At 35.3% G+C, this 23899-nt stretch overlaps 1 protein-coding gene and 1 pseudogene across 10 annotated transcripts in view; one reads left to right on the top strand and one right to left on the bottom strand.

Moving 5' to 3' along the window:
• The first annotated feature begins 4663 nt into the window (after nt 1–4663).
• Nucleotides 4664–5351, top strand: LOC101686839 (annotated as a pseudogene).
• Nucleotides 5352–7076: 1725 nt separating this feature from the next.
• KCNC2 (potassium voltage-gated channel subfamily C member 2) overlaps nt 7077–23899 on the bottom strand; it is a 187200-nt gene continuing 170377 nt past the window's right edge. For 3 of the 10 annotated variants that reach the window (XM_004752406.2, XM_004752405.3, XM_004752407.2), the window contains exons 3-5: nt 17456–18383; nt 15233–15397; nt 7077–10244 (exon numbers count right to left, since the gene is read on the bottom strand). In XM_004752406.2, coding sequence (XP_004752463.1) covers nt 10108–10244; nt 15233–15397; nt 17456–18383 — 1230 coding nt within the window. In that variant the 3' untranslated portion in view covers nt 7077–10107. Of the gene's footprint in view, nt 10245–15232; nt 15398–16952; nt 17057–17455; nt 18384–23899 lie in introns of all 10 variants that reach the window. The other 7 variants (XR_199393.3, XM_004752410.3, XM_004752409.3 and 4 more) reach the window with 7 other exon arrangements.

The following is a 23899-nucleotide window of genomic DNA, read 5'->3' as shown; positions in this document are numbered from 1 at the left end:
GTCCAATAAACCAAATGTCAATACATGGACCTTTGAGAGCAAGAAAAGCTGTTATTAAAAGACAGTCTTCTTCCATTTTAATATTTTTGACACTTAATGTAATTTTTCTGCATAGAATTATCCATTCCAAAAACAGAAGAAGATAGAGCTAAATCTTTTTTTTTTTTTTAAGATTCTATTTATTTATTTGACAGATAGAGATCCCAAGTAGGCAGAGAGGTAGGCAGAGAGAGGAGGAAGCAGGATCCCTGCTGAGCAGAGAGCCCAATGCGGGGCTTGATCTCAGGACCCTGGGATCATGATCTGAGTCTAAGGCAGAGGCTTAACCTACTGAGCCACCCAGGACCCCCAATAGATCTAAATCTTAATAACTTTAATTTTGAAAAATAAACCTTATAATGATATTTGCCCTAGAAATATCATTTGTATCATTAAGAAGTTCCACATTAAAAAACAATATGTTCTCAGTAGTATTTTGTCATTATATTTTGCTCTTGCATAAATCAGACCAAAAGCCTGTACAAATATGTATTATATAAATAAAAAAAGGCCAGTAATATTTTATATTTTTACAGTCATTAGTTGATTCTGAAAGCATTTGACCTTAATATTAATGTAAAGGAAGAATTTATTTTTTTTTGATCAAAACTAAAAGAATCAATGAAACAAGATGGGATTGGGAGGGTGACAAACCATAAGTGACTCTTAATCTCACAAAACAAACTGAGGGTTGCTGGGGGGAGGGGGTTTGGGAGAAGGGGGTGGGATTATGGACATTGGGGAGGGTATGTGCTTGGGTGAGTGCTGTGAAGTGTGTAAACCTGGTGATTCACAGACCTGTACCCCTGGGGATAAAAATATATTATGTTTATAAAAAATAAAAAATTTAAAAAAAAAAACAACTAAAAGACGAAAATAAAAAGAGGACATCTTAAGAGAACGTTGCTAAGTTCATTCTTTGCTAGAGAATGCGAAAATTGGTGGTCTCTAACTCCTCGTTATGCAATGCAAACCTTTCAAGGTCTCCACTGAAAAGAATGTCTCACTCTTTTGGCACAAACTTATTCCAAAATGGTTTATGAAGCAGAATTATAGAATTATTTCTTTATCTTTGACTTGTCTTTTTGGTTATTTCACACTAAATGACCTTGGCTTTGGGCCATATTCAGTATTTGCTACTTCATCTTATGCCACTTCTTTCTCTTTGTATATTTAGCTGTGTGTGAGTGTGTTTTTTAATCATTAACTATCTTAGACTCTGGAAATTTCTACCTGCACCTTCCAGAATTCCTATAATTTTTTTAAGCTTCTTGCCAGCACCCAAAGTGAGAAGGAACAGTGACTGCAACAAGAAGGAAGATCATGTAGAACATTTAAACTAGTGCCCTTGTTTCCAGAGAAACCGTTACTGACAAATGTGAGCTCTCAAGAAAAATACATACACATACACAGTAACTCCTTAGTTACTGCTTCATGCTGAATCCTTTGCAATGAAGTTACAGGTTTGGTTTTGTTTTGGTTTGTTTTGATCAGCAAATTAAGCACATCTTAATATAGCTTCTTTGGGCCATTAAGAAAGATTTGGTTTTATGCAAACTTTCAGTTATGTAACCCTGAGACCACTGGTTAAAGAAAGATTTCAGGAACTGTCACACTCAATTGAAATTAAGAATCCTTTCAATATGGTGGTTATTTTGGGCCATTTCAAGTTACTATGTACCCCTAATAAAAATGTGAAAATTTTACTTAATCCCAAAGTATTTATCCTTATCTCATGTTTTACTATGAGAACTATACTGAAATATGAAGATATAAGTTCTATGGGTTTACAATAAATGTGCACTATTTTACAAACAGTAATACATCAAATTTTATTCCAAATTCAAAATCTGGCTCAAAAATGAAAAAAATAATTTCCTAATAAAGATACTTGCCTGGCCTGCTAGTATATGACTAGTTAAACTGGAAGGTAAGTAGAGACATGATATTTATAAAACCTACAATGGTTCAGCTCATGCTAATTAAATCATATACACAAAATTACCCTAAGCAAAAGAATATTTTTTTGAATTGTAATGCAGCTAAGAAAATTGTCCTTATACTGTCAGTTTCATTTGTTGCTGATGAAATGTAACATTATATGACTATGGGAAAGTGGTTTTTAAAGTATGGTCATAAAATTTTTCATACTCTTTAAACCACTAATTCCATTTGGGGAATAATTTTTGAGAAAAACCCTCCCTGTCAAAAAATAAAATAAAAAATGTATATACACAAAATGGTCAATGCTTCTTGAATCATAATAGAAAGTAGGAAAAAGAAATAGAAATCATGAATAGCTAAGGGGAATGAATATATATAGAACATTAACCAGATGGGATATTATGCATCCTTTTGCACATTCTAATTGCTAAAACAATATACCTATGTTCAAAATGTTTAGGAAAAAATGCTATTCTGTTGTAGTAATTTCAAATATCTATCTTGCATTAGGCCATATGAGACAGAAGCAACACCTGTGGAATGTTTGTTCTTTGTTTTGTTTTATTTGCTCATAATATATATGCATAAGACTTTACTTTTTAAAATGGCATATATGTCCAGGCCTCATCCCCAGAGATAATTTCAAAAGGTTTAGAACTGAGCATAGCCATGTATAGTTTTAAAGGGAACCAACAGTTTTTCTGAGGCAGAGCCAGAAAGGGACCAACACACTAGATGGGAGTTCTTCAATGGTAAAGATGACATGTGTCCATCGTGGGGCCCTAGGGTTCTTCCTTGAGCCTGTGCAGAGTTAGAACACCATCTGCAATGAAGGACAGACTGAGGCGAGAAAGTTAAAAGACCAACCTGAAGCATGACTGAAATGATAGGTTAAATATACACGTCTGTACACGAACTCCCACAGTACTCTAAAATTATAAAATGAGAATCACACAAGGAAAAAAAGCAAATTGACGACATGAAACCATTCAGTTTGTGGAGTAGAAAACTATGGAATGATAATTAACTTTTTCTTTTTTTTTTATTTTATAGAAACTTTTCCTGTATTTTATTTAGAAGCTGTGCTCGCTTCGGCAGCACATATACTAAAATTATTTAGAAGCTGTATTTTCAAAGATTTCAGTTATTTATTTGAGAGAGAGAGAGTGAGCAAAAGAGAGAGAGAGAGAATGAGCAGGGAGGGAGGAAGGGAAGGAGGGAGAAGCAGCAGCAGGCTCCCCACGGAGCAGGGAGATGCATGCGGGGCTGGACCCCAGGACCCTGGGATCATGACCTGAGCTGAAGGCAGAAGCTTAATGGACTGAGCCACCCAGGAATGCCCCCTCTCATTTTATTTTTAAGGAGAAAGAATCTGCTAGTGAATAATCAACCAATATATTTACATCTGGAAATGAAACAGCAAATTTATAAGGAATCCATGCAGTGCACATGATTAGCATTGAAAAGATGGGTTAGAACTGTAATTTTGCTGACAATGTAAGAGGACCAAATGAAAAAAATGACTGTAAACTAGCATACTCTTACCATATGACCTAGCAATTGTGCTCTTGGTGTTTAGCCAATGAATCGCAAACTTCTATCTACACAATAACCTCGCACAGATGTTTATAGCTGCTTTATTTATGATTGTCAGAATTTGGAAGCAACCAAGATGTCTTTCAGTAGGTGACTGGATAAACTGGGATACATTAAAAAAAAAAATGGGATATTATTCAGCACTAAAAAGAAATGAACTACCAGGCCATGAAAAGGCAAGGAGAAAACTTAAATGCGTATTACTAAGTGAAACTTTTCAATCTGAAAAGAGTACATACAGTATGATCTCAACTACCTGATGTTCTGGGAAAGCAAAACTAAGGAGACAGTTAAAGGTCATTGGCTGCCAAGGGTTAAGGGGAAAGAAGGGGTGAGCACAGAGGATTTTTAGGGCAGTGAAACTACCCTTTATGATACTACAGCTTTGGATACAATGTCATTACACGCTTAACAAATCTATAGAACATGTAACACCAAGAGTGAACCCTTATGTAAACTAAGGACTTTGGGTGGTAATGATGTCTTTGTAGGTTCACAGATTGTAGCAAATATGACTAGGGTGTGGGGCACAGAAGGGGAGGTTGTGCATGTGTGGGGACAAAGGGAAAATGGGAACGCTCTCTACTTTCTGCTCAATTTTGCTGTGGACTTAAACGGCTCTAAAACATAATCTATTTTTTTAATAAATTAGTTTATTAATTCCAACAATAATTGGGATTCTAGATGAGGTTTCCATAGTCCTTGAATATCTTGTTGTTCAAAACTCATATTCAGAGGCACCCGGGTGGCTCAGTCAATTAAGCCTCCCACTCTTGATTTCTGCTTGTGTCATGGTCTGGCCGTGGTGTGATGGAGTCCCATGATGAACCCTACACTGGGGACTGTGCTCAGTGGGAAGTCTGCCAGAGATTTTCTCTCTCTGTCTCCAGCTTCCCGTCCCCCTCACTCCATGCACAGGTGCTCTTTCTTTCTTTCTCTCAAATAAATAAATCTTTTAAAAAAAAATATTGCCTAATCATCCATCTTGCATCCCCGTGCGTGCAATATTCTCAGCTGGTCCACCTGAGATCCCCCTGAGTACCAGCCCTGGTCCCCCACACGGTCCCATTTCTGCCCCCAACAAGATGAAAAAACTATCATGAGCCAGGAGAAACTCGCCAAACTGCTAGCACAAGTGCGCATCGGTGAGAAAGGAACAGCGTGCAGAAAGAAGAAGGCAGTTCATAGAACGGCTACAACAGATGATAAAAAACTTCAGTGCTCCTTTAAAAAGTTAGGGGTAAACAATATCTCTAGTATTGAAGAAATGAATATGTTCACAAACTAAGGAACAATGATTCACCTTAAGAACCCCAAAGTTCAGGCACCACTGGCAACCAACACATTCACCATTACAGGTCATGCTGAGACAGAACTGCTGACAGAAAGGTAGGGTCTTTTTAATTTTTTTTTTTTAAGATTTTTATTTATTTATGTGACAGACAGAGATCGCAAGTAGGCAGAGAGGCAGGGAAGCAGGCTCCCTGTTGAGCAGAGAGCCCGATGTGGGGCTCGAGCCCAGGACCCTGGGATCATGTCCTGAGCCAAAGGCAGAAGCCTTAACCCACTGAACCACCCAGGTACCCCAGAAAGGCAGGGTCTTAAACCAACTTGGTGCAGACAGTCTGACTAGTTTGAGAAGACTGGCTGAAGTTCTGCCCACACAATCTGTGGATGGAAAAGCCCCACTTGCTACCGGAGAGGAGGAGGATAACAAAGTTCCACATCTTGTGGAGAATTCTGATGAAGCTTCCAAGAATGAAGCAAGCTGAATTGAGTCAACTTCTGGAAAAGATAAAACTTGAAGAAGTTACTGGGAGCTGCTATTTTATATAATGACTGCTTTTTAAAATTTTGTTCATGGATCTGATAAAATCTAGATCTCTAATATTTTTACACCCAAGCCCCTTGGACACTGCAGCCCTTTTCAGTTTTTGTTTATACATAAGTCATTCTTTGCAGCTAATTAAGCTGAAGAAGCCTGGGGATAAAGTTTGAAAGAAGGTTAAAAAACAAAATACATTTTTCAGTGATCCATCACTTTGAATGACTGTATGATAATTAAAGAAAAAAATCAAGTAATACTATTATTTAATTTTTAGACAACAATGTAAAAATATTTTTGAAACAGAGTTAGATTAAGGGAGAATAGGAAATTATTAAATTTAGGATCAATATTAATGATACTGAATCCATGTTAGAGAAAATTAATATATATCTATAGTTTAATAGTGTTTGAGAATTTAAACAATTAATTGAACTTTGGAAGGAGAAATTGGGAGGGAGACAATTTTTTGCCAGTAAGGAAAAATTTTAAGCCACATATTTTAATCATCATAAACTGCTAGGGATTTCAATATTTTAATAGATTCATTTAGCTCTAAATGTCTTTAAGCACGCTATAAATCCTCTAGAGCCACTGCTTTGTAATATAGCCTTTTAACATATTCATTGTCTCTTTCCAGGATAAGTTCACTATTGCTATTCCATTAGTCTGTTTTGTGATTTATTTCAAAGATAAAATGAGTATCTTCACTTTTCATTCATGACTCTTTAATCTTGATTTTTTTAAATCAGAATTTGATGGTAATTATCATCTATTAAAATGCATTCTTTCCTCCTTCTTGTACATTTTTCCTCTTTATAGTAAATCTTATATTCTGACACCATCGTTCAAAACATTTTATCAGTAATTATACCTAGATGTATTCCCTTTTATGAACTCAGTTTCCTAAGAGACTCTTAATAATCAACACTGAGCACTTTTAGATGTAGGAAAGAATCTATTGGTGCATAATAGGAAAGTGTTGGATTTGCCGACCTCATTTCTCTTTCTCATTTTATCCTTCCCCTAATCCTGATAGTTTTATAGATTTTACAGGATAAATTTACGCATAACCCCACAATAGAATGGGATGTTAGTTATATGTGGTGTGCTGCCAAAGCAGAGGTCCATTACCCAAAAGTGAGACTGAAGCCGTCCTTAGAATATAAGGCATTTACAACAAGGGGCTTGGATAATATTAAAACCATTAAGAAATTATAGCAGAGAAGAATATCTGTAGCAAAAATAAAAGTAAGCCATTCTGCCTCTCTGATCCTTAGTTCACCATCAATAAGATGAAAAGAAAACATATTTACTTCTAGAACTGCTGTGATGATTAAGTCAGAAAGTATAAGTGAAAATTCAGTATCATTCATAAAGAGACATACAAATATTGGAGAGCAAAATAATTAATAATTTTCCATCTCAGAATTATGAGAGAAATTTAGGCAGGCAAAGCACTTAGAAAAGGCTACATATCCAAGACTTGAATGAAAGTGAGACTTATGTATGTGTATAAATCCTACTATCCCAAATTCCTTGCATTGTGTGTAACTGGCTGGTTTGGTACCGTGAAACATAAAAATAGTACAGCCTTTTGAAAATTCCGAAACAAAGAGAAGAGCCAAGGAAAGAATATGAATAATTTAATCAGATAGGATTCAAGTTTATCCCCAGCTTATTTGCCTTTTATTCTTCATTTCAGTTAGTTACATATCCATCTGTTATCGTCAAGGTTGTGCATGCACCTTGAAATGTTCACAAAAGTTCCACAATACAGGGGTTCATAATTAGGTTATATGTTATATTCAGAATCCCAGGGGAACTAATCAATTCTGGAAATATTGATTAAGCAAGATGAAGAATTCTTAACACAGTTTCAACTACAACAATTTTAAAGACAAGTTCAAGCTTTGTTTGCCACAAAACTCACAAAAAAGTAATTGATTGAAGAATATCTCTCTTATGCAAAATATACATTTTAGGATATAATTTGATTAATACTCTACTATATACTGACATTACTCCTTGATCATTTAATAAAAAAATACTCTCATCGCCAGAATTTTATTTTCTGTAATATTTATAATTGAGGTAACAATGACAAAGGACTTAAACCATGAATAATGTCAGTGAGTTTTTTTTTAAAGTCATAATGATTTTCCAGATCTAAACATACAGGTGACAAAAAAATAGGTTAGTTTTGATAAATAGGCACTGAAAACCTCACAACAAAGACAACCACATAAGTGGTTTATAAAAAAAAAAAATAGAGAGTCAATGTTCATGGAATCAAACATCAAAGAAGAAGTAAGGGAAATTACGACACGTCTATACTACACCGATATCACAGCCTCGTATGATTCACAGCACGATCTACTGCAGGCACAAGAGGGGCGATTCACGGAGGTATGGGCCTTACTCAGAAGCTCCATGTTGGTCATGGACTCGGCTTCCTTGGATGTGAGATGGCTGAAGCTGTTGACCCATGCACACGTGTTGGTATTTACAATTGGTTCACGGCTCCTGGCCAGTCCATGGCAGACCACTCATATGGGGAGCACCAAATGAGTTCCAGCCACAGTTCTTTTCTAAGATTTAGATGCCTCGTGGAGACGCAGGGACCTCTTCCAAGTGCTACCTGGTCACATCAGGGCACATTCAGCAGCAGAAGTCTGTTTCCAGTACAGTCCTTGGTATGGCTAAATTCCATTGTCCCTTTTTCAGCGGTCAAAAATCCATGACAAATTCTGTACAACACTGCAGTCAATAACAGCAGCACCAGACAGCATATTAATTCCTTTACCACAATGCTATAGGTCATTATAACTTTCTAAGTGTGGTGTTATTAAAAAAGATCATTGAATCTCTAAATATCAGATGTGTATGTCTGGGTAAATTTGTTGCTGTACAAGATCTCTGACATGCAGTTCATGCTTTAGGACTTAAGGATATAGAGTAATAGATGTTATGTGGCCAATAATAAAAATGACATTTGTCTTCCTAACAAAAAAAAATAAACATGAGAATTAAGGATTAATCAACAGTCTCAAGGATCCCAAATGCCTTAGAAATATTGTTTATCCCTCAATTTATATTATGGCATTTTTCTTCCCTCACACGCCCAATACACCAGACACACCATCACTAGTGGCTTCCCAGGGATGTTGTAAACAGAATTTCTTCCACTTGGGCTGAATAAAACTCCCTCGGGGTTTTGCTGGAGTGTAGTGATGAATGCTGGTTGCTAGGTAGTAGAAACTGACAGTGCAGCAAGCAACCAATGGTAATGGTGATGCTGCTGCTTAAATCCTGCTTATCAAAAAAGGTTCACAGTACCGATGGACTTAGGTAGTCTGCAGGGCATCATTCATTTATACACAAAGCAGAGAGGCTGTTCCAAAGGGCAGAGAAGGCAGGGGGCAAGGGAGAGGACCCAGTACTAAAATCAGGAACATCTTATCAAGGCATCTCTGTGCTTCATGAAGACAGATGGCATATACATTTAAGACAGGGAGCTAAGACAGACAGACAGAAACAACATACAGGACAAAGCACCTGGTTAAATAACTGCCTGAAAATCTGATCAATCCTGTGTCAGAAATTTAAGGCTGGTCAAAAAAGCCTCCTGTGAACCACAATAATTTTTGATGTTTGCACAAAAATCAATGAATAAAAATAAAAGAGGGAGTATTAACAAAAAAAAGGACATGAGAGCTTTGGGTGATATTTGGCACTTTGCCTCAGAAAATGATGACAAATCCTGGGATTAAAAAAATATAGATATAGATATAGATATAGATATAGATATAGATATAGATATAGATGACTCTAGTTCCAAGCAGCAATTCCTGGCTAAACAATGCAAGCCTGGCCGGCAGTTACCTTTCTCTCATGTTTTGTGCCTTCCCCAAGCCATTAAGTAAGAGATCTGGCCTCAGCTTGCGTGTAACCAGTAATGACAACCTCTTTGCAGTTATCTGTGTGCAAACAACCAGAGACATTCAGAACTCCAATACAGCATTTTTGAAGAAATGTAAATCAATCAAGAAATTAAACTAGTTAAAACAAATATGTCTTTCAAAGAATAAAGAAAAAAAATGCCAAGGAGAAACTCACCCTCCCTGCCCCACAGTTCAACATGCAGAACAGCTGACCAGTGTTTCTGTATCAGCCGGATGGTTTGACGCAAGTACACATATCCCGAGCCATCCACGGTGCCCGAACTCTGTGACATTGCTCTCAGGTGATAGAGACAAGATGGTCCATGCAAATGAGCTGACCAGAGTCATGTTGTGTGCAATCAAAATAGAATCCCAAACATCTTCAAAATGGTTTAGCGTCACGAGAAATGAAGTTCCAATGAAGTGATTGGCATTTGGAAGCACACTGTTTTAAATACATCTCCCTGAAGGTATGTTTATGTATTCATGTACTGGCCAATAGCTGACACTACCTGTCATTTTATTGCGAAAGGAGACCGGGGCAATGAATACAGAGAAGTAGCACTACTTTAGGTCATCTTTAAAGCCAGGATAAGATTTGTTAGCTACCCAAGTGGCATTTCTGACTTCAAATAGTGGTATCATGCAGGATTTTAACTGTATTTAATGGAACCTGGAGTAACTCTACACTTAATTATCTCCATTATGGGGTAGACAGTACTTGAATTCATACAATTTAGCCGACTGATGCAGTTTGGTTTACAAAATAGATGGGATAGGAGATCGAGAACGCCTCAGAGGACAAGGAGAGTTGTAGGGTGATGTTACTGGAGAGAGCCTCAGAGCATTGCCTGCCAAGCCCGCTATGTTGTTTAAGCTTCGGGATTTTTCATATCCTTTTATGGAAAAATGCACAGACATCAGTTGAATTCAACCAGAAAATAGACAGAGACAAACAATACCATGCAGGATAATCAAAGTGCTATTTTGAGTTCAAGGAAAAAAATTTTTTTTTCCCACAAAGAATTTAATACTGAGACCATTTGTAACTTTAAAAAAGTAAGTAATAAAGCTCACTAGAGCTGTCATTCCCAGAAGATTAAACCAGCTATCCCAAATTATAGTTGTAATCCTTCAAAATTTATTCTTTCCCAGATTATATCTTGCATTGATGTAATTTTGACATACAAAAACTAGAAATCTTTTAAGAATTAGGCAAAGCAACTTAAGTAAGATACAAACTTGGTTAATATTCATGCATTTCAGAATATGTTTCTGAAAAAAATGGGTTATTTTTTTCTTATCGCTTTTTATTATTTACTAAGCTAGTAAGCAGGATTAGGTTTAAGTGGATGGCTTTTTTTCTGAGCATATTTAATCTTCCAGCTTTATAGTGTTAAAAGGATGATTCTTAAATAATGACATTGGATGCCATTATCTAGGCGATATGGGATGGATGCTCATTTCTAGCTCCTTGGATTAAAAAAAGAAAAAAAAGAAAGGGAAAAAAAAGAAATGAAATGAAATATAAGTTGTCATAATTTCAGTGAATTTACGATCGGAACTTGGTTATCTGATGTTTTCAGTTGGCTCTCCACTGCCAGAAATTGAGAACCATTTGATCTTGATTCACTTTTTCTTTCTGTCATCTCACATTCTAATCATTCATGGGTGATAGTCATGGACTTACAGGATAAAAGCTACATCTCACAAGCTTTAACCCAGTGGTTTTCCTTAGCTACTCAAGCAACATTCCCATCAAGGTCACCTTTGGAAGGACTCAGATATTGTGGTACTATTTATTAGAAAAGATTAGAGGTGGTTAGGTGGTGGGAGGTAGCACACTGTAAAGTTAGAAGTGAACTGTCTTTAGAGCAGGACCACTATTGGCTGAAAAAGCAGTCAGGAAATAAATGTTCTGTCTGACAGATCTACTGAAAAGAAGTATTGTAGAACAAGGAAATGAAATTCTCTGTTGGACAGTCAAATCTGAGCAAGTACATACAATTTCAGTGAACTTTGTTATTCCTTAGATTTAGGGCTCATTCCTCGGACTCTAATTGGCCCTCGGTGGGCATGATCACTATATGAGAAAGAAAATGGGCCTTTTGTGCTTTCCCATGTTCCTGTCAAACTACTTCCTTATCTAATTCTGTATATTCATGGACTTCTGGGGAAGAAGCTAGTACTATCTCTTCTCCTTTCACTAGAAAAGGAGAAATTAAGCGCGTTAGTGATTATTTGATTTATCAGCACCCAGGACAAGTAGGGTCATGGATTGCAATAACTGCTCTACTGTGGGGTGAAGCAGCTTTGAGTAGGAACCTCCTTCCCCATACACATACATAAACTTCCATTACACTAGATGTCTTCTCTGAGATTTTGCTGAGGGAAAGTTATGCCACCCTGAAGTTCTCCAGGACATAATTTCTGCTAACAAGAGAATTATCTGCCAATATGTTTTGTTAGCATTTGGAGATATAAAACATGGGAGGTGATATATATTTCATCCTATTCCAATAGATGATGGAGTTCTTAATAAGGGGATGTCTTAAATAATTAAAAAAGAATTGCAGATAATTTATCCTTACATGGGGACCTCCGTGTGCCTGGAAAGCTAGTTGTTACTGCTGTTCTCTAAAGTGACTGGAAATATAACTTGGGGAATTATAGTAAGAATAATTTATCGTGATTAGCCATGTAATCTAAAAATGCAAACTACACTATAAACATTGATTTGGTTTGATTAAAAGCAAACTGGTAAATATGCATGGACTAGAGAGGTGTTAACACCTATAAATCATTCATTCTTATAAAAATTTACATCTGAGAAAAATAAAGTCTTTTAAAAAAAATATTTACATCTGGTCTCCCACAACTTCCAAGCTCCCAATGGGACCTCCAAAAAGGCGAAGATTTTCTATTAACGATACTAGTTATATGTAAATTTTGGTTGCCATTCTAAATGTTCAATTATTTTTCTGAATTACAGTTTTCAGCATAAATATCATCCATTCTGTTTACAAGTCCTTTTATTCTTAATAGCTACAATTTCAGTGTTCATTTGAAAAGACTTCTGTTATAATTTAATAACAAGTATTTAATTAGTAAAATTATAAGTTATTCTTTTAAGTATGTATATATTTTTTTCTGCAGGTTCATTTGTGATAGAAAATTTGATAAAGTTTTTGCTTAAGCAAACTTTTATTGACTGGAATGATAAAAAATATGATTCATGAAGATACACAATATTGAACCTACTTGGAATTGGCATCTAAATATATAGTGTGCATTTTATATCATTCTTAAGAGCATATGCTTATTTGGGGCAATACTGAAACTGCTTAGCCATGCATTATCAATGGGTATGTTATTGTGTATGAAAGATGATTTCCTAAACACTACTGCATAAATAAAAACATAGGTTCTAAGTATTGAGAGTTCACTTTCATAGAGGATCCATAAATTTTCTTAATGTACACCCATCTATATTCATATTTGTTGATAGAAAAAGAATTCAGTGGGAATCTAGTCCTTTATTTTCATCTATATAGAGGAGAATTTTCAGAAGTCTAAAAATCAGTAGAGAGACCAAATTGAAAGATAAAAAAGAGATCATATAGCAAATAAATGTTCTGAATAAGTAGGAGAAAGTAGTAGGAGAAATTTATAATCTACATAAAAAGGAACAAGAGAAGAAATGAATGGGTTCTTGACAAACATAACAAGACAACACGCTAAGAAAAATTAAGAAAATTAAGTGAAATTAACCAAAAATACTACAAGGCCTGAGAGAAAAAAAAAAATTTCAAGGTGTAAAGAAACTAAGCAAGAATGAAGAAGGAAGTTGATTGTGGTGAGAAATGACAAAGAATAAAAGCCCATAGATGAATTTTTAAAGATGTGCTCATTGATAAAGAGAATTTTGCATTTGTGAAATAAGATTTCATGTATAACCTTTCCATACAGACTAGGTATCTTATTAATTGCTTTGCTCATGAAACATTGCCATTTTACAGAAAAATTCTATATTAACATAGTGATTTATAATTTGCAAAGTATTTTTTCTTATGTGATCTCCTTTGACGTTTAAAATCCAAAGTATTGTCTAAGAGTGGAAGGAAAAAATTTTAGCTAAGTTGTTAAACAAGCAATGTTAGTATAAATATTGCATGTGACGATTTATTAAGTGATGCTCAAAAATGTATGTGAATGTAACCACATATTACATATAAGTACATATATACATATATACAAATATATGCATATATATACATATAGTGAGTAAAGATACGTAATGCACTTAAAATATAATGTTCTATACAAGAAATTGTTAGTTACATATTATAATCATTATTTAATATATGTATACATATTTTGCTTAAATACTATGATAGTACACTATCTTCTAAATATTTTAAAAATTGTTCTAGCACTTAATATTTAAAATAGAAAGGCAAACAACCAAATAAACCTATTCAGATAATTGAAATACATTTTGGTGCAAATAATAGATGCAGAGGAATGGAAGTAATTGAAATGAAGAAGTATGTAAAATAGTACATACTGAAGAAATAAAAGAAGAGTCTGTCTTCTCTTTTGAGACTCAAAGCCATGGAGACAGAAAGGACAATACAAAGTGTTCAGAAGTAATGAAAGAGATGTACAATATGGGTAATGAGACATTTCAAAGAGAGAAGACATCACAAAATAAATATTTAAGGCTTAAAATGTTGAAGTATTCAATAGGGAGAAAATGCAATGAATAGCAAAAAAGTGCAGTATTTTTTAAATGCAGTTGCACTAGTATGAAAGTTTTAGACCGGCTTTTCATTAAAATTCAGTCCATTGCATAAGAAATTATTATAGTTCTTTCTCTATTCAGTCAATAAGCAGAGAAAGATAGCCATGGCAATAAAGCAACTGGAATTATCAAAGTAGGAGGCAATCAAAGAGCATATCAGCCCTTGGACAAGAGTGAGTAGCAGACGTCACAAAACTATTTCTTAAGGAGGGAGAATTGTCCTGAGATCTGTCAAGTTTACGCAAAACAAAAACAAAAAGCTGTTCCTGGGGAATAGTCATAGATGGTGGTATCATCTGGAAAATTGGAAGGACATAATGGAGTAGAGCTTCAATATTCTGTTATATTTCTTAACCAAAGATGCCTGCCCAACCAAATTTATTCATTCGACAAATAATTATTGAGTGTCTTCTGTGTGCCAGGCACATTTTAGTTTGGGTTGAAAATAGTAACAAACTTAAAAGTATTATTATTGCCTCAAAAAGAAATTCTGTAGCACAATTTGTAAGTATATAAGTAGCCTCTCAAGTTATGGCATATACTATTCTATATGGCCAAGGATGTTGGATATTTTTGACCTTCTGACATTGAGATGAATCATGGCAAAACTGCCCAAATATTAGGTAAGAGACTTAAATACAGTGTGTTTAAAGTTTTTCTTTGGAAAAAAAAAAATCCTTGTTGTTTTATCAATTAGTTATCAAATATATGCATAGACCCAATTAGTGAGTTTTATTATGTGTAGTTGAAAACTATTTAAAAACTGTTGAGTACATTATATTAATTAGCTGAGTGACTTAATTTTTAAACACCCCATTACAATTCTTCCCATAGACTAATGGAAACCAAAAATATAAAGAAAGAAAGAAAGGTGAAATGCCTTTCAGATAGGACAATCAAGTAAGCTATTATGATATGCACTTAAATGTTTATAATGAGAAAAGAGGTGATAAGGAATGCAAGAGAACACTACGTGCAGTCTTTCCTACAAAATGACAAAAGAGCATTTATATCACTCCATATATTTGCAGCATTTAATTTCTAAGTCACCTGTTAAGATCTAATTAAATGCATGCCTACCTTTCCTGATCCCTCCATCAGAAGCACACGTGTAATCACCTGTCGTCAGTAGGAAACATGTTTCCCCTCTTCTGTTTTTGTCTCTGGTACTAGAGCGTCTGATGGGGAGCCTTTCTGGGGGTGATAATGGCGGCTCACTTCCTGTACTGTCGTCACCTGATAACACTGGTCACAGCACCATGCCCATTGACAGACAGTGATGGATGAGGAAATGAGACAGTACAAAGAGTTTACACTGAATGTCCATAGTACAGTCACTCGATATACAAAACACAATAATCACATCATGATAAGAAAAAGGGTTTTCATCACTCACTACAGAAATTTACACGGAGCAAAATGGAAATGTATTGAAAAGGAGAGAAATGTTCCTTGGGAAGTTTTAATTCCATTTAGGATTCTATCTAAAGGAAATGGACTTTTACAGAACTAATATGAATTCAAAATAAGTGTGATAATGACATAGCACACACATTAATATCATGATTTTTGACATGCTATCTAGTTATTGTGAATAAGAATCTTTAAAAGTAGAATCTATTTAAGGAAAAACTGCTAGGTACATATTTGGTTTTGGAGTTCTTTAAGACACATGCTAATAATATTTGCAGAAAGTAACTTTCAAAAAAAAAATCTTAATAAAAATAATCCCCAAACTCCCTTTGTGCCCAGGTTCTCCATTTTGAAGTGAAAAAAAAAAATGTTTTTGAGCATAATGATGGAATAAAAGTAACTTCTCCAAATGCCCTTGAAAAAACTGTTTACTTCTATATGCTTGCCAAAGACATTTGCATCTGATTGGCCTAGATGCTAGCCTTGTTATAACAATATTTATCCAGGCTGAGAGTGTGTCTGTCCTGTTTCTCATGCCCTTCATAAGGACTCTGCACAGGTACTCTGCGATCAGTCCAGTGAGACTAGCGACACCAACTAAACTCCACCTTTCATAAAGACATTTTTTGCCTGATAGTTTTCAGATATATTGACAGAATTTGCAGAACAATGTATTAAATAAGCATAAGGATCTTTACAAATAAAATCTTTAAGAAGAAGTTTAGTTCCAGCCACATTTTTTTCCCCTTTTACTTCATATAAACTTCTGGAAACTAATGAATGAACATGTTACCTGCCATTTTTGTTTGTTTGCTTGCTTTGTGTAATTGGTGTTTTTCTAAGTTATGAAAAAGTATTCATTTGGGGTTATCATGAATCATTTTTCTACAGAAAAAGATTAAATATATCTAAGTTACAGGGAATGCACATATCTTTAATTTTCATAGTGGGCTGAAACATAATTAAATTGTTTAATCTATAAAATATTTAATCTGTACTAGATAAAATAGAGAGCACATTACTATCATTTTGGCAAAATGAATATTAATTTACAGTCACTGCCTTCTAGATTATCTGTGGCAATGGAGGGGGTAGGGATTCATCAGTAAATCACCCAAAATTCAGTTTCGGAGGGGAACAGAGCCCAATGTATAGTGCATAAAAAAGGAAATCCTCAAGGAATTTCAGCTTTGCCATTGGTTATACAAAGCAGATCATCTGCCTCCAGGATAATGGTAAATTTATTATATTACATAGCATCTTACCCAATCTAAAAGGATTATACTGAATATCCTACCTAAGTTAACAATAATGAAAATGTAATCAATCCTCTAGAATATTACTAGGGATGACTTTTATTATCAAAGATTATGATCTTCCATATCACCTTTTTGGTGTTCAGTCTGTTGATATACAAGCATCCATTTTTTTTAAGTAACTGCTTCTTGTGAAATAGGTTGAGATGCATGGCCCCATGTGGCAGAGATAAAACTGAGACAAACACACCAAGCCAAATGATAAGGAAATCAACATTTTGAGAATGAAAAATGGAAAATGGCCAGTATCATACCATCACATCGTGCAGGGGAACAAAGAAACATTGGCACAAAAGCAACAAACGGGCAAAAGAAAATATTGGCACCATCAGCAAAGGGCATTCCCACTAAAGCAGGAAAACTCTATAGACCAGCTACACAGGCTTCTACTTGGAATCTACTGAGAAAAGCTACAGTCTAGCTGTCTACAAGCCTGACACAAACACGTGTATTGTGAGAGGGTAGAACTGAAAACTCAGGAATGTTTGCAGACAATGAAAATGGTTGCCTTCTACCTGAGGGACATACTGGTCTATAAAGTGGTTAGTGGCATGCATTTGAAATTGTGCCTTACCTGATCTGTTATGTTCCAGAAGCCGATTGTCCTTGCCCAGACATGCGTCACCCTGTGTGCTATTGCAGGCCATATTTAATTCTGTCTTGCAAAAAGTAGGTGAGCTTGCCTGAGGGGCAGGAGGGATGTGCTTCTTTCTTTTTCTTGGAAGTTTCTGCTTCGCCATTGCCAAGGAGTAGTACATTCCAAAGTTGTTGACAATGACAGGCACCGGCATGGCTATTGTTAGCACTCCAGCCAGAGCACACAGGGCTCCCACCAGCATCCCTGACCATGTTTGGGGGTACATATCCCCATAGCCCAAGGTAGTCATGGTCACTACAGCCCACCAGAAGCCAATTGGAATGTTTTTAAACTGCGTGTGCTCACTAGCTGAAGGGTCGTTAGGTTGAGCTCCTACTCTCTCGGCATAGTAGATCATAGTAGCAAATATCAGAACTCCTAGAGCCAGGAAGATTATCAGCAGCAAAAATTCATTAGTACTAGCTCGAAGTGTGTGTCCAAGCACCCTCAGACCTACAAAATGGCGGGTGAGCTTGAAGATTCTCAGGATCCTCACAAATCTTACCACCCTGAGGAAGCCAAGGACATCTTTAGCAGCTTTGGATGACAGCCCACTGAGTCCCACCTCTAAGTAGAAGGGTAGGATGGCCACAAAGTCAATGATATTCAAGAGATTTTTGATGAATTCAAGTTTATTAGGGGAAAAAATGATACGGACTAAAAATTCAAAAGTAAACCACACCACACACACTCCTTCTACATACGTCAAGGCAGGATCCGTTTCGATTTCATATTGCAGAACAACACTTGTGCCATTGATGACTGGTTCTGTCTTGTTTTTAACAATATTGAAAGCTTCATGTGTCTCCAGGCAAAAGGTTGTGATTGAAACCAGGATGAAGAATAAAGAAGCAAAAGCAATAAACTGTAGGGGGAAAAAAAGAAATAAAAAAAAAAAGAGAGAGAGAGTGATCTGAACTTTGGTATACTTTGATCCAAATCTAAAAGTATCGATCCCTGCAGAAGAAAAAAAAAAAAAAAAAAGCTTATTTGGAGATTTTGCTTGGATACCACTCAGGTGAAAAAAGAGATGCATAGGTATCATTAATTAGATTTCACATGTAATGTGTTTCAAGTTCTGTTTTCTGCTTATATAGGTAAAAACTTTGGCTTTATGTTGGAAAATAATTTCTTGACTCTTTTCTATAGTATACCTGTTAAGAGAGTATAAAAATCAACCAAAACAATGTAAAGGGAAACAAACTGGAAAAAAAAATAAGAAATGTACACAGTGGCTCCAGATACTCCTTCTGATCCTAGAAATCTTCATGTATTAGATCAAGCTTTATATCTATAAATATAAGGTATAGTCCATACTGATGAAAATTTGAATGACACCTGAATTTGACTGTAGGTTTTTAATCATAAGTAAAATTATCAAGATGTCATGAAGTATGGACGAGAAAAAATATTATTTTTCAGCTATGTTATAGTTAAATTGTATCGACTTAAGGTGGAGACTTGTCCGAAAGAACAGATCTAGAGATGAAGAATAGGCAATGAGGCCAAAGAGAGGAAGAAATAGAGTTAAGGAACAAATTTTCTTTTTCACCTGAAAAAGAATTCCAAGTATTAGAGGAGCATGCTATAAAATTGCAGGGTTTTTTTTTTTTAACTCAACTTTTTATTTCATTTCTTCAATCATTAATATGCGAGTACACATACCTACTAATACAGAATAATAATAATAAAAGCTCTCACTTACTTAATTCTTATTAGTGCCAGACACTCATAAAAGCAAATTACATAATTAACTCATATCAATACTCATAACAACATTACTACTACCATATTTTATAGTTCTGCAATATTAACACAGAATTTAACCTACATTTCCAAGTCATAAGACACAAAGTGATAGACCTAAGATGCTAACCTGGCAAGTTTCACCCCCAATTGTTTTGGGAACTACCAGACTCTCACTTGTGGAACTCAAATATGTTGGAAAATTTACTTTGGGGTCGCATACTTCTTAATATTTGAGATCTGAAAACTTAACACCCAGTTTGAGTGAATGGTACTGTTGCAGACAGTACCAGAGGCTTGCAAAGAAGCCAGCAGATTCCTAATGCTTTCTGCCAATGCTCTCAGATTTAGCATGTGTAAGGAGCACCAAGAGATTACCCTTTTAATATCCAAATTAATTAATCATTTAGGAGCAAGAAGTCATCAGTCAAGTGCAGAGCAGCCCTTTTTCAGAAAAATAGGGTGTATCTGAATCCCAAACCTGTCCCCTAATACCAATTCCTAACCCATGCCCAAGTTTCAAGAAGAGATTGAAACTACCTTTTTCCCTTGTAGAGTTTCGATGTAAGCAATATACAAAAGGACCAAAAAAACCCCACAAAACAACAATAAAAAAAACTTAGGATGGTGACTATCTGCCTTAAAGAACCACTTCAGTTGTTTCAGTGCAGTGTAGCAGTTAGTATATCATTCTTATAATATTATAAAACATTCCATTTTCATGGCTTTGACTTACTTTTCCATTTTCCTTGGTTTTGATATTACAGTTTCATTGATATCTTCCCCAGATATAATGCAAGATGTTAATGTGTTTTTACTCAGCTTTCTCTTTGTACAAATAAATATATGGTTCTTTTAAAATCAACTACTTGTAACAGTATCACTAAGACATTCTAGATACTTTAAAAGATGGTATCTTTTGGAGGAAGAATCAATTATCCTTGATTCATACATTACCTCTTAATCTAATCACAATTTTGTCTATAGATCTGAGAGTCAACTTTGGTTCTGATTCTCCCTGAACTCTCCTTTTGTCATTAGAGTCCTGCTGGTGTGGACATACGGACTCCCCCACCAAGCCACTCCCTGCACTCTAGTCTCCAGCATTTCAGACTAAGTGTCAAAAGTTTTAGTGCACACATTCTATCTATGAGGCAGGTACAGAATACAAGGCAGTTAAAGTAAACTGTAATTTTATTTTATGCTTCTAGTATTCCTCAGTCAGCATTTTCTCAGCTAACTTTGCAGTCTCAAATTCTGTCCACCTACATTCATGTAGTGAATTGATTGGGACGTCCCAACATTGCACTTTCAAAATCTGTTCTAGCTTCCCAGCCTATCTCTCATACAACAAAAGACAATTTTCTTGTGTATTATGAGGCCTGACAATACAAGACACTGAGACCTTTTCTGATCAGACATTTTCTTACTCTTCATTCATTCATTCATTCATTCATTTAGCAAGTATGAATTAGGTTTCCCTCTAGGCCAGGCCAAAGGACTAGGGCTTTAACATAAGAATAGTTAACAAAACATGATGCCTGTGTTTGAGTAATTCACATTCTATTAAATAATAAAACACACAAAAATTTTATAATTCCAATTGTGATAAATGCAATGAAGGATAGAAAGGATCAAAAAAAGGGGGCTTTATTTTAAGACTGAAGGGTCATAGAAACCTCTGACAAAATATCTACAGACTGAAATTTGAGGGATAAATGAAGGTTGACCTAATGGAAAGGGGAGACTTGTCTATAGCACAGTAGGAAGTTTTAACAAAAAGTCTGGACTTTTTCAAACTCCTTTTCTCAAGTGATGCCTTTACTGGAACACCCCAGGAGCAGAAGCTCTTCCAAACCTGCCTCTTTTGCACGAATTGTCATGATTAAAGCCCAACCTAGCACAGAGACCCTGACTTTTTCAAGGTTAACTTTTTTTTTTTTTTTTCTGAAGAGCTTTAAATAAACCAGAAATATTACCTGGGTTTTAAAATGAGGCTGTAAGGTGACTTTAGAGCAGTTTGGTTATCGGTGGTACTCTTTTAGACTTGTTGGCCTATTGGGAGAACTATAGAGTTCACTTATCTTAAATTATTGTATCAACCCCATTGTTTGGGATGCAGTAAAAAGAAAAGATATATGTTAAAATGGTTTTTAATTTAAAACCCTATGTAAATACTAGAAATCATTATTATATATATTTTAGTATACTTTAAAAATATATAATTAGTATCTCAACAAGAACTACTAGAACCTGATGTTTATGTTCATTAAATAAGTCATTATGTTGTCAGAAAAAGGTCAACAGAGTCGGAAGGTACAACCTCACTTGGTGGTTGGAATTTAAGTAACATGAATCATCTTGTTAAATTTCCCACTTTGCTCACCCATTTTCCTAGAAAAGGAGTTTGGTCATATTTATTAGAACATACCTGGAGAGCTTACACAAATGTGAACTCCTCACTCTCCACACTAGGTGTCAGACACAGATTCATTGGGGAGAAGGAAATTGCATTTAACAAGCAATCATGGTGATTGCTATGCATACCTAAGTTTGAAAAACACTGTTTCAGTGTATTTTCAACTTGATAATACAGGTTGATAACTCATTAAATGAATTGGAGAAGTTTCTAAATTACAAGCATTTATAGAATCTCCCTAAGTCTTAATAAGAATAGTTCACTACCTCCTATAGACATAAATGTCCATATCTGTGTGTCTTTGTATGTGTGTTGTGACCTAATTCTGACTTCTACACAAATATTGGTGAGTAAACAAAGCAATTCAGCCTCTAAATATACACAATTCTAAGACACAAAACCTTGAAAAACCTAAAGTTGTTTGTTTTTACAAATCACTTGGGACTTGAATTTATCAATATTTTTATTAGCTTATTTGTTCATTTATTTTAAAGATTTTACTTATTTATTTGACAGAGAGAGAAACGGTGATAGAGGGAACACAAGCCGGGGTAGTGGGAAAGGAAGAAGCAGGCTTCCCACCAAGCAGGGAGCCTGATTTGGGGCTCTATGCAGCTTTGATCCCAGAACCCTGGGATTATGACCGGAGCCGAAGGCAGACACCTAAAAACTGAGCCACCCAGGCACCCCATTATTAGCTTTACTTAAAGAACCACATCATAGTTTTGTATTTGTATTATTCTTCACTGTAATTTTTATAGTTCCACATATATTTAGTTTTTAAGGACTTCGTAAATCTGCCAGAGTGTGATAACAACATGATAGGAAAATAAAAAGAGCATAAAAAAACCCAAAAAAACAAAAAAACAAAAACCTGTCATTCTGGGAGAGAGATACTCATCTCAGAAGTACATGATTATTTTGCTTTAAAAAACAAGCTAGAATGGCTTTTTAAAAAGAATTTATAAAGTCTAAAGACTCTACTAGGTATGGTTTAGAATGAGAGGACTGTAACAGAGAACCAAAATATTCTTCATAATAACGTGGTAGGAAATTGGAAGTTGTCTTCTGTCACCTTAAAAGTTGGGGCTGTTGGAAGAAAGTTGAAATCTGAAGAGAAAGAAATGGGAAAAGTCCCTAAGGAGGAGGAAAGGCACATCATGGGAGGGGGCAAGCAAGTGAGAAATCCCTGTTAGGTGCAGCAAAGGAACTTTGGGACATGGATGGAATGTATCAAATTTTAAGATGATGCTTTCTCTGTTATGCCTTCAGTAAAAGGTCGCTGTACAAAAGCCTGGCATTCACGGTGCTTTGAGTGATGAAGGTATTGGGCCATGGGAGGACAAAAAAGAAGGGAGGCAAGATAAAAGGTGAGACTCAAAAACATAGGAGAGTAATAGGTAAGAGTAAAAGGAAATCAGGAGACATGTAACCCTTGTTAAAAATATGTGAAGACATTAGGAAAGACAGATTTCCCAACAGAATGAAGAATAGGAGCTCAGTTTATTAGGAACTTGGTTTGAGTATCAAATGAAAAGGTGACCCCAGAAGGCTTGAAGACCTAGAATCATCCAAAGGCAACACTTGGACACCATTGGCAAGAAATTTGTACACTTTGGTTAAACTTAATTCTAAGAGACTTGGATACAGAAAATGTATTCTTTTTTTCTGACTCAGTAAGTTAACCTGAAATGGGTAAAAAAGAATGTTTTATTTGTTTTTCTTCTTCATTGAGCTGAGAACTGTTTAAGGACTGGAAGGATGTCATATTCATTTTTGTACTTCCTGCTTTTGGCACAGTGGTTAGTATTTAGTATGGCTGGATGGATGGATAGAAGGATGAAAGAATTAATGAAAGAAAAAATAAATTAACAAAATAATAAGGTGGATTACATTCTAACAGGACTCTAAATGATTTGAGAAAAAGGAAATGACAAATGAAACAATGAAATATGCATGTTTCATATGCATATTTGCATATGAGGGGAAAAAAAGCCAAATTTACAGTGGAAGCAAACTGAACTGGTCTATAGGTCCAAACATTGCCATTAGTAGCTTCCACTAATTCTGTTAATGGAGTCTTATCAAGGAGTTGAGGAAGGAAATCACATTGCCATCTCTCTCTTCCTCTTCCTCTGTGATAAGAACAAAAAACTCTTACAGGCATTAAATGAAAATGAGATAAATCATGTTAAATAATTAAAATATTAGAAAGC

The sequence above is a fragment of the Mustela putorius genome, unplaced genomic scaffold (assembly GCF_011764305.1).
Source record: "Mustela putorius furo isolate JIRA1106 unplaced genomic scaffold, ASM1176430v1.1 tig00003911_pilon_pilon_pilon, whole genome shotgun sequence".
In the NCBI taxonomy this organism is placed as follows: domain Eukaryota; kingdom Metazoa; phylum Chordata; class Mammalia; order Carnivora; family Mustelidae; genus Mustela; species Mustela putorius.
This window is presented reverse-complemented; position numbering and strand designations above follow the sequence as displayed.